This window comes from Ovis aries, chromosome 3 (assembly GCF_016772045.2).
Source record: "Ovis aries strain OAR_USU_Benz2616 breed Rambouillet chromosome 3, ARS-UI_Ramb_v3.0, whole genome shotgun sequence".
NCBI lineage: Eukaryota > Metazoa > Chordata > Mammalia > Artiodactyla > Bovidae > Ovis > Ovis aries.
Window position 1 is genome coordinate 168,779,763 of NC_056056.1, and position 12,141 is coordinate 168,791,903.

General features: G+C 38.0%; 1 protein-coding gene across 6 annotated transcripts in view; it reads right to left on the reverse strand.

Moving 5' to 3' along the window:
* ANKS1B (ankyrin repeat and sterile alpha motif domain containing 1B) overlaps positions 1-12,141 on the reverse strand; it is a 1,156,475-nt gene that overhangs the window by 322,152 nt on the left and 822,182 nt on the right. For all 6 annotated transcript variants that reach the window (XM_060413093.1, XM_042247116.2, XM_042247115.2 and 3 more), the window contains one exon: positions 7,952-8,104. In XM_060413093.1, coding sequence (XP_060269076.1) covers positions 7,952-8,104 — 153 coding nt within the window. The remainder of the gene's footprint in view (positions 1-7,951; positions 8,105-12,141) is intronic.

A 12,141-nucleotide genomic window follows, 5' to 3' on the forward strand; every position in this document is an offset into this window, starting at 1 on the left:
CCTTTCCCTTCTTCAGGGGTCTTCCCAACCCAGGGATCGAACCCGGGTCTTCCACATTGCAGGCAGATTCTTTACCATCTGAGCCACAAGGGAAGCCCAAGAATACTGGAGTGGGTAGCCTATCCCTTGTCCAGCGGATGTTCCTGACCCAGGAATTGAACCAGGGTCTCCTGCACTGCGGGCAGATTCTTTACCAACTGAGCTATCAGGGAAGCCCAAGTATTGGTGAGTTGACGCCTAATTTTAAATAGCCCAACATACATGTGATAGAAGTTTCCAAAGAAGAGAGGCAGTCAGACAGAAAACAATATTTTAAGAAATCATGACCATAATGCAGTCACTAAGAAAACAATTTAGAGGTTCCTCAAAAATTTAAAAACAGGGTTATCATATGATCCAACAATCCTACTTTTAGGTATATATCCAAAATAATTGAAAAGAGGATGTCAGAGGGTTATTTTTACACTGATGTTCATTGCACCATTGTCCACAATGGCCAAGGAGTGGAAGGAAACTAAACGTCTATCAACGGATGAAAGGCTAAAGAAAACATGGCATATACACGTTTGGTCTAAAAAGAAGAACACCCTGTGATACGCCATAACACGGATAAACTTTGAGGACACTATGCTCGGAAAAATAAGCCAGGTACAAACGGACAAACACTGCATGATTCCACTTGCATGAGGTGTCTAAAATAGTCCAGCTCTTAAAGAGTAGAATGATGGTTTCCAGGGGTTGGAGGAAGGAGGATAGGACATTTGTTGTTCAATGGAGATAAAGTTTCAGTTTTGCACGATGAAGAAGTTTTGGAGATCTGTTGCACAGCAATGTGTATATACTCAGCGCTACTATACTCTACACTTAAAAATGGTTACCATGGCAAAGTTTATATGCCGTCGACCGCAATAAAAAAAGTGATTGTGATAATAGTTGCATAACTCTGTAAATATCCTAAAAAGGATTAAATTGGATACTGTGAATAGGCAAATTGTATGATATTTGAATTATACAGAAAGAAAGCTATAAAAACAAGGTGGGGGTATATCACAACAATGGTAGAGAATGAACATCTTACATTCCTACAACTGTAGGAACAGCCTTACAGCTACATGCAGTGTAACTAAACGAAAGAAGCCCCAAGTAAGGATGCACTGCATAGAAAGAAGCAAATGGCTCTGCTGTTAGAAATATGGATGGTAGTTGCTTTGGAGGTCATGGAAAGACTAGTGACTAGAAGGGGCCATGAGGTGCCTCTTGGGTGCTGGTGATTTTCCACTTCTTGTACTGGGTGCTAGCTACGTGTATGTGCTCTTTTTTGTGAAAATGCATTCAGCTGACATTTCTATATAGATTTTTGTGTGTCTGTTTAACCTCTATAAAAAAAGTTTTGAAAAATGGAAGGGAAAAAGTATACGACATTCACAGGAAGTAATTAAACAAACAAAAAGTAATGACCAGAAATTTTCCAAAATTGATGAAAACTATAGACCTCATATCTAAGAAGAAGTTCAAAAAACTTTATACACAAGAAATTGAAGAAAACCACACCAAGGCACCTCATGATCAAGTTTAAAACCAGTGATAAAGAGAAAACCATTAAGTGCAGCCATAGGGCTAAAAGACACATTATATACAGAGAAATAACAACAACAAAACCAAAAAGGAAAGAATAGCAGCAGATTTCCTATCAGAAATAATGCAGAAGAGACAACGGTGGATCAGAATTTCTAAAGTACTGTTAACTCTAGAATTCTATCCCCAGCAAAAAGGTCTTTCAAAACTGACGGCAAAATAAAAAGTCTTTCTACCAGTGGCCTCACACTATGGAAATGTTTAAGACCTTCAGGTAGAAAGAAAATGACAGCAGATGCAAATAGGTTTATATACAAGGGCATGAAGAGCAGGGATGGCTCCATGGATGTGTGACCTGTGTAGCACAAGGATCTGTGCTTCAAAGGTATCTCTGCTTGGCTAAATATCCTTCCACTATTGCCTTACATTTTAAAATAATTTTTGAATGAGATCCCATATTTTCATATTTCACTGGAGCCTTCAACAATGAAGAATTAATAAGGGTCCTGGTGAAGAATATTGTAGCCCATGCGAACGGGGAGAAAGGCTGGGATGCTGAGGCTGGTTTAGATCTGGGAAGGATGCTCAGCATGGAATGTGGAAGGGTTGTGGTGGCTTCTTCAGAGGAAATTGGAAATGCTTCTATTTTAATCAGGAGAAGAGTGAATGAAATCAATGTGGGGAAAAATGAAGTCCACTAAAATAACTTTCTTAATGTAGAAATGTCTAGATGCTCAGAACATGATTTTCATTTTTGTATAGAGATGGGTCATTAATGGCTGTAATCAGAGGGTTTCAGTTCATGAAATCAGTTTGTTGCTGTGTCTAGACTGTCTCTTCAGTGCCAAATGCCTTGTTTACTTTCTTTTTTAAAAAAAAGTTAATTAATTTACTTTACAATATTATATTGGTTTTGCCATACATTGACTTGAATCCGCCATGAGTGTACATGTGTTCCCTATCCCTTGTTTACTTTCATTTGTGTGTGTCTGTGGTGTGTTTTCCAAGATCAACACTCAATAATGCTTATTCCATAATATTAACCCTGAGGCCCTAAAAGATAGCAAGTTATCTTTAACCCAAAAGAAAAGCTATATTCCTTCCAAAGAAGTATTAGTGTTTAAGCACATTTTATTGTGATATAACTTTATCTTAGTTTAGGTCAAGTCTCCAAAGTTGAGAGCAGCATGATAGGTGTATGCAGAACGTGCTGAAAGAGAGTGGAATCAATAATACCAGCCTTAGCCCATCAGCCTTCAGGCCATATGGGAAAGGGCTAAAAATCACCTGAAAGTGAGTATTTATTTGGAAGATGATTGTTCATTTCATATAAGGAAGGGAGAAGGGTGCTTTTCCCAAAACTTGGGCCAGGCTTCCAGAGAATATATTGAAGAGCTTGCAATTTATTTTATTTTTCAAAGCCTTTATTGAATCTGTTACAATATAACTTCTGTTTTATGTTTTTGTATTTTGGCTATGAGGCATTGGGACCTCAACTGGGACCTTGTCTGAAGAAGTCTGAAGCCCAGAGATTGTGTCTAGTTGTCCTGAAGGCTTGTGAAGAGCTAGCTGTACTGACTATGAGTGTAAATTAAATGCTTAAATCCATAGATAATTTATAAAGTTTGCTCTACAGTTGAATACTCATATCTAGTTATTCAGTTAAAGCCTTCAGCTTTGATTAAAGTTGTTAACATTTGAAGTGTTGACTGATGTAGCCTCCCTGGTGTGGAAATATGAACATTTCTCTCATTTATTAATGTCCTATAGTGAAAGCATAACCTTTTACTTAAAATAATTGTTTTGGAAATGGAATTATAATATTCTTCTCCTCATTCCTCCCCTGCAGTTTGTGAATTTTGTGATTATTCTTCTTGGTTGGGAGTATAAGCAATCATTTGCATTTATCCAACACACACACACACACACACACACACACACACACACACACACACACACACACACATTCATATTTACCCAGACAATGCAGAAAAACTTTAGGAAGTAAATTTAATTGCAGTTATAGTAATGAGAGTAGAGCAGAGAGGAGTGTGACTTTATAATTCTGATCATAAAATAAAAACATCAAAGCAAGTAATGAGTCTAAATTTAATGTTGAGAGGACTTGTTTCTGTAGCATTTAAAGCAAATAAAGTCAAGCTATTAAAGACTGAACACAAAATTAGAATGTTAACTTTGCAAATTTCTTAGTCTATCTCCAAGTGATTAGATTATCACAAAATTTCCCTAGGAAGGTAGAAATTGAATCAACAACACTGCAAAAGAAAAAACAAAACAGAAATTTGACAGCCCTAAGCAAAAGTGATGTAAATATAGTTTCAGTAGCTATTAGGCGAGAAGTAAATGATCTGCTAATCAATTTACTGTTACAGAAATAAGTCCAAATGATTTTCATGGGACGCATATGGGTATTGCTACCTTAATTATTTTATTTGCTTCTATCCAAAGGTATTTAAAACACAGCCAACTGCTGGAGTTGGATTTTTAAAGCTATTCTTATGCTTATGAACAGAGATTTAAGACTGCACTGAAGCCTGAATTTTATCTTGTTCTTTCAGTGAGCATTTTTTTTTCATTATCAATATTGTAGAAGATTATAAGTCTGGACTAGAATTATTTCCTTGGTAAAAAGTGAGAGATAAAACTAATGGGGAGAAATTACTAATAAGTTCTATATTGATATTCACAAATGAATAAATTGGATCTTATTAATGTGCTTCATCTAATCAAAATCCCTTAAGTACGTGCACAGTGATAAAAGATAAAAATTGTTTTTCATAACTGCAATACTTTTTTGTTGTTGTTTAGGAAATGGATGATTTTGTGGAGATTTTACAATTATCCATACATATTTCAGGCAGAAAATATTTAGCCTTTTTACTTAAAATTTCCACAAAGGCGGAGCTGTTGAGATTTTTACATAGCAGTGGAAACTGTTATGTAAACTTGGTAATAGTATATGCAAGACCTGAGTAAACTTTTGAGTGAAAAAAACCCCCAAATCATGTACTTACACACTGCTAACTAGTTTGTAATTCTAACAAGCCTTTGGAGAGGACTATAATTCAGGTTAGAGGTTCGCCCAGCTACCATCTGCAGAGGGACCAGTTTGCCTGACAATCTCTCTCAACATTGTCATACAACATAAAATATCAATACAAAAGTGAAAATAATATTAATGATGTTATTAATGGTCATGGCACACACAGAGGTAAAACAGAGCTATTGATGAAATATCAGCTTCTGAATACGAAGCATAGATTAGAGATGGTAAAAACAATTATTGGCAAAGACTTCATTTTCTAGGTCTAGATACAGCATGGGCCTATAAAACTGGCAATACCTAATGTCTTAGTTTATGCTCGATTTCACTGCTGACAATGCTGCTACTGAGATATGAGATTTCCACTACTCTCCCCTATGCCTATACTTTGGGTAACTTTGTGACTAAAATCTTTATTAGGTTAGTTCCAATAACTTTTTTTTTTTTCCAAAGGCATTAATGTGATCCACCAAGAAAAAGATCTTGGGGGATTTTTTGAAAGATCACAATTTCAAATATATTTGCACTTTTCAAGTCACAACATTGGGTAGCGTTCCTTTTCTCATGAACATACTTTGAATAAATTTATAAATATACTGAGAAAGTATTACTAGTTGTCTAATATCAAGTACAATATAATGTACTTGATGAGGGTTAGTCCCTATGATTTAATGACGCTGAAGTTGTTTGTAATCACATCAACAGTCAGCTTTCTCATTCTTTGTTCTCCTCCCCTCTCAGCAGACCGCTACATCAAAGACAGCCCTCATGTTGCACTTCTCTCTGCATTCTACAGAGAACAGCACTTACTGAAGCCACTGGGGTTCTTTAAAACTAGCCACTCATTACAAAGCTTCGGGATGTAACTTTCCTAAAGAGCTTTGCTCTTAACCAAAGTGACTACACATTACTTTTGGGCTACAAAAGAATTAATTATGGATACTTAATACAGAATTACTGGGTCCATATGTTATATACGAGATTATCTTATATTTGAATACCTTCCCTGACTAGTTGGAATAAATAAAAGTCTTGAGTTTGAGACCAGTAGAAAGCGTTATAAGCCAGAAGGTACACATTATGCCTGACTCTCATTTTAAAACCCAACAGCCCTAACCATCAAATGAAGTACACTTGCAGCAGCTCTAAAGGGCATAAAAATTTTGTTCTCTGATTTCCAGGTCTAAAGGTACAGGTGGTTTTTCTCCATAATAAGTGTATTTATAGAATTAAATGACTTGCAAAGCCTCCTCATCAAGACTGTGAACTTGCCCATACAATTGTCACAAACTTTACATTCTATCAGTCACTGTAAGGAAAATATACTGGGTTGGTGTTAGATGCAGATGTTGTACTCCAGGCCCAAGGAATTTGGTCTCAAGATCTAAAACATAGTGACCATGTTTTCTGATTCTGATACAATGCTTGCGACAGGCACTTCTCCCTAGATTGGAGTCAGACTGTATTACAGCAAGTGTACCTATGGGGATAATGCTTAAAGAGTCAGCATGGGTGGAAAAGGTTATTGTTCTGTCCCATTTCAAGAGTGGTTAGCCCTGTGGGTGGTGGTTTAACACCCTGAGCCCTGGCATTAAACATGAGGCCTTGTGGCATCACTGCCCTGCAGTCACTGCAGGCATCCACCAGGTCTGGCCACAGAGACTGAATGGGAAATCCTCTGCTAGTACACAGAGCACTGGGGAGAATGTGGGTCCAAGCCTACACGTTAACTGTTCGCCGCAGTACTTGACTTCTGAGAGACATATAGTCTTGTTTTAATGATCCTTGCTTCAATGAAAACATTTGATAATAGAGTTCTATTGGAATCTAATCTTTTTCAGAGGGATTATTTCTAATATTAGTTAGGTGAGTGACTCATCAGCTATCTATAATAAGTATTCATTCTTCAGTGGGAAGTGATATTGTTCAGAAGATGTTACATAGATATATTTATCATTGACAAGAAAGTGACTTAACTGGAAGCATGTTTGTTTGATCTATGGAAGAGCCCCCTTTACTAAATGGCTAAGAGTAGCCACGAGTGTTGAGTTCTCAGTGGAGAACTGAAGTCTTTTTGATGCGACTAAAAAGCAAAGCAGTCTCAGTTGCTTCCACTGCCACACAGACTAGCAACAAAATTAATCAGAAGCGTTTAGTCAGAAAGTGAGTTCCTTCTGAAATAATGAAAGCTTTTGTGAAAGGGTAAGAACAGAAAGCTAAGGGTAGTTGATGGCACATTAGAAGAAGGAGCCAAGAATTTGTCCATTTAAAGTGATTTTTAAATTAAAGAACAGTTTTTATAGATGTTCCAGAAAAGATATTAAAGATAGACTTTTAAAAGCAAAGAATAATTAGTTACTACTAATTAACCATCATTTAAAATAATTAATGACATTCAGTGTAAGAGACTGGACTTTTGGAGAAAAAAATGTCATAAAGAGTAGAAGAGAGTGCTATTGAGCCAGCAGAAATTATTTGCTTTGTCTTTCGTTTCGTGAATGCCTTTTTCAGTTATAAGAATATAAAACTTAAATCTAAGAAATTCTCGAAAAGATTAAATAATTTCTCACTTTTGAAATGTTCATGACGCCAAATAAAATATAAAACCATGATGATTATGCTATCTTTTCAACTCTTTCATGCCTTTATACCATTAGAAATAAAATAGCAGTAAAAACAAAATGAGAAAACTATCAGTATCAAAATCAGTTAAACAGATTTAGTTGATCTCTTTGGGCTCAAATACATGGCAACATTTGTTGGCCATTTTTTACAGAAAATCTATGCCAAGTGTATGAGTAAAACAAACAATTTAAAATTAGTTATAAGCCTTGGAAAATAAAATGTTGATATTACAGCAGCTTATATAATAACAAAAAGCAGCCTCTTCAAGTATATGGTTTACATATGCAGTTAAGGAATAGAGACAAGGAAACATAACACAGATAGAAAACTGAAAATGATGACTTTAATCTTAAAAAATGAATAAGAGCAAAGAATAGAATGGGCTCTGATTTGTTATCATGTCCATATCCTAAAGTGACAAAATTTCTTAAAATGGAAGTCCCAAAGCTGCTTGGGAGGTTTCCTGAAATAACGTGAAACACCCTGAGAGTCCTCTTAGTCCCCCACTCCAAAACTTCAAAAGAGAATGACTGTGGAGCTTGACTAGAATCAAGAGAGACATATATTCAAAACAGAAGGCATAGCCATAAATCCTTGCTGGATGCCCAGCTATGAAGAAAGAAACAATTACCCACCTATGGTAAGAATCATCAAGGTTGATAAGGTGTCGTTAACAGATCAACTTACGTTAATAAGTTCAACCTCCCAGATTTTTTTCAACAGGTCCATCGACGTGTAGCCATTAATTAGAAAGGCTTTGGTGTAGTCACCTAGTTCAATGGAATCCAGCCACTCAGCCACAGACGTGGGATGGTAGCCATCATGGCCAATGGGTCTCATCTGTAATTAGAAAAACACATCAGGATTAATTTAAGCTGTTTACTTTGTGTTCCAACGACAGAATGCATATTGGAAATTTATCTGATATGAAGCAACAGATCTTTCTGGATAAGAAAATAAGAAAACCCAAAATACTTGAGGCACAATTCTAAATCATTAATAATTTCACGCTGAATTAGTTTTCAAAAATGCACCCAGAAATTTCCAATTTAGCTGCTAAATCAGTTCCATATTTGAGAGATCTAAATATGTCAAACTTCTGTTGTAGACATTATTGGCATTCTGTTGGATGGAATTTAAAATGATGTCAGTCGAGCAGTTTTAAATTCAGTGCTGAAGGCACAGGGAACTGCACTCCCAAAATGTAGATGATAATTCTCATATGCACAACATCAAAGCATGTGAAAATACTGCATGACTCAAACATCCAAAGAAATTCATGCTTATGCAAGACATGTATTGTAGGTAGTGCAAACATGCTGGAGAAACATACTGCTGTGGTAAGCCAGTAAAGAAGAGGCTTTTGAGTGTTTAAAGACCATGTGTTCTGCAGACTCTACAGTATGTTAGACATGAATAGAGAACTCGCTGGCAGACAGATTCCTATTTTTTGTTTGTCAGCTATATACAGATTTTTTTTTTTTACTTTTTTAGGAGAACAAAGAAATGTGACAGCAACATAATGTTTCTGAGTTTAAACTGGAGTGTGAAAGTAATTTTAAGCACGAGAAACTTCTGGCTTTAAAATTTTGTATGGATTATTCTAGTCTTTTGGCTTTTCTTTGAAATTTTAGTTGAATTTGCAGTTCTTGGTTTTTTAAGTAACTCACTTCTGACTTGCGCTGCTTTGCATGCCACACCTTAATCGAATACTTCAGTTATTAAGGACAGCCAGCACCTCATCAACTTGATGTGGTCCTTCAGTGAAATTCAGGATGGGAACAGCAGAACTAGGCAAAATGCAACATAGATTTTCCTCTTCCTTTAGATTCAAGGAGATAAACATTAATGGAAATCTATAGGATTCTGATTTGCAAGCAGAGAAAAGATTAGTCTGAGCATCAGGGATTCAGATTTTAATCTCAAACATGTTAGGCTTTCTGTCACTCTGCAGTGTCCTCATTTTTCAAATTTTCCTCATTCCTTTTCTTTTGGAGGGAGGTGCAGTGTTTATTAGGGATCAACATTTGTGAAAGAAGGGATGAAGTAGGACTGGGCAGAAGAGGGGCCAAAGTATGATGGAGCTTGATGAAGCGTCTGTGAACCCACTGGAGCTCTGGCACAGTTCAGGCTATTAGAGTGTCCTGGACATGGCAGATAGGAACGGGCCTTTGGGCCCCACCTCTCTGTTAGTGGATGTTGCTGCCCTGGGAGGAGATGCTCTGGAGTGGGCTCTCTGCCATGCAGGCAGACCCTGGAGATGCTGACAGCTGGAAGCTGTCTGGTGATCACTCTCCCCAAAGCCTGGCAGGTCCTTACTTGAAGGGAGATACAGATCATACATGGCCATGTCTTCCAGAATAGCAAGGACCTCGATTCACCAAAGGCTAACTTGTTACTACATTTGGTTTTTGCCTTTCACTCTATACCTACTCACTCATTCACATGCACACAACATCTATCTTTTAAATTTTAGATGAATTATTGGAAAGACATATCTCCTGAACCATTTGCAGACATCATGAAACTTTACCCCTGACACTTTATCGGCATGTCCCAAGAACAAGGACGATCTCCAATGTAGTCACAGTATCATCACCCCCAAGACATCTAACATTGACAAAATGATGTTACCTAACATATAGTTAGTATTAGCATTCCCCCAAAGTACCCAAAATGTCCTGTGTAGCTGTTTTATTTTTTCTTAGACATGATCAAAGGTCAAGGCAATTATATTTTCAAGTACTTCTACCTGTCTTTCTCTTTTCTTCTTCTGGGATTATATTTACTCCTTCGTTTTTAAGTTCTGTTTTCTCCTTTTCTCTTTCCTATTGTTCCACTCCCTAGTCTGTTTTCCATTTCAAGGTTTAAATGTCCTCTGTCTTGACATTACCATGTAATTCATTATCTGCATTGGGGTTTAAACTGCATCAGATTTTTATATTTCACTTTTACATTGCCTGACTCATTTTAGCTACTCATTAGATGTTTGTTCACATAACACTTAACTCAGGGTTTATTATACAGTAGTTACAAATGTAAATGACAACTCAGGATTTGCAAAATGAAGTTTACCAGCAGTTGCACATAATTGGATGTTATCTATGTGTAACTATGTGTGATTGGTGACTAGGACCCAAAAGCAGAGGCTCAAAGGTATTAAATACTTTCACATTCTACAGAGAATTAAAAAAATACTGGGGCTAGAGGCATTTTCCAGGACTTATTAGGAGGTGGCTGAACCAACTCTGCTACCCTGAATAATCACCCCAGCCTCAGGAAACTCCCTGGCTGTCCCAGTTAATACAAGGAAATAAATAGAAAAAAGGGAAGAAGGAATGGAGAGAGAATCATTAGGTTTGAAATTAATAGCTTGCCAGGGAGGTCTCTCTGCTAGCCATCTGAGAAGGTGACCACACCAGCTGTGATACTGGGTACAAACTTAGAGTGTCTAGATGCATCAAGCTGGGGTAGAGGCATATGTCCCACACCAGAGAACTGTGCAGCAGGGTCCTCATAGGTCACCCCAGGTATTCACACACCATTCCTTCGAGAGAACACCCAGTGGCCACCTGCTGCACAGAGGTTGTTAATGGTCAGCAGTAGTCAAAGAGCAATGATGGGAAACCCACCAGGGCTCTGCAAAGCAAACCCAATTAACTATAAAGAAGCATGCCTTCCCCCAAGTCTCTCCTTCTTTAGCATTAGGGAATTTAGAGTCAGAAAACAGAGAGGTACCAGTCCCTTGGGGGAAGACTAAATTGGGGTGGGGGTTGGGGAAGAAAATAAAACTGGAGGCTTAAATGGATAGGAACTGAATTTTTAATATTTTATATAACTGTAAAACTATTGGATGTACATGATGTGAGATTGGATGTATGGATGTGAGAGTTGGGCTATAAAGAAAGCTGAGTGCTGAAGAATTGATGCTTTTGAACCATGGTGTTGGAGAAGATTCTTCAGAGTCCCTTGAACTGCAAAGAGATCCAGCCAGTCCATCCTAAAGGAAATCAGTCCTGAATATTCATTGGAAGGACTGATGCTGAAGCTGAAACTGCAATACTTTGACCACCTGATGCAAAGAACTGACTCATCTGAAAAGATCCTGATGCTGGGAAAGATTGAAGGCAGGAGGAGAAGGGAACGACAGAGGATGAGATGGTTGGATGGCATCACTGACTCAATGGATGTGAGTTTGAGTAAACTCTGGGAGTTGGTGTTGGACAGGGAGGCCTGGTGTGCTGCATGGGGTCCATGAGTCGCAGAGTCCATGGGGTCGCAGAGTCAGACATGACTGAGTGCCTGAACAGAACTGAACTGAAAGCTATCGTATATATCTGAGATAACATTAAAAATAGTAGGGAGAGAATCAACTGAGCTTGATTGAAGGCAAGATTGGAAAAAAAAAAAGTCCCATCAGTTTCTGTAAACTGCTCAGAAATCTGGTTACTCCTGTGAGACAAGTTCTCCTGACCAACCTTAAGGAGGCAATGTGCAATGTAATGTGAAGTCGCTTAGTCGTGCCCGATTCTTTGCGACCCCATGGACCATAACCTACCAGGCTCTTCTGTCCATGGGATTTTCCAGGCAAGAGTACTGGAGTGGGTTGCCAGTTCCTTCTCCAGGGGATCTTCCCGACCCAGCGATCAAACCCGGGTCTCCCGCATTGCAGGCAGGGGGAGGGAAACAGTTGGTGGAAAGATGAGAGGTGGGGTAGGGCCACAGAGCAAGTGTGAAGAGGACCTGGGAATGAGTACATTGATGTGTACAGGGGCAGCATTCATTCAGTCGCTCACTCGTTAAACATTTAGCCCATGCCTATTCTGATGAATGTTGTAGAAGAGCAGGACACAAAACAAGTTATAGTCTCTCCCTCA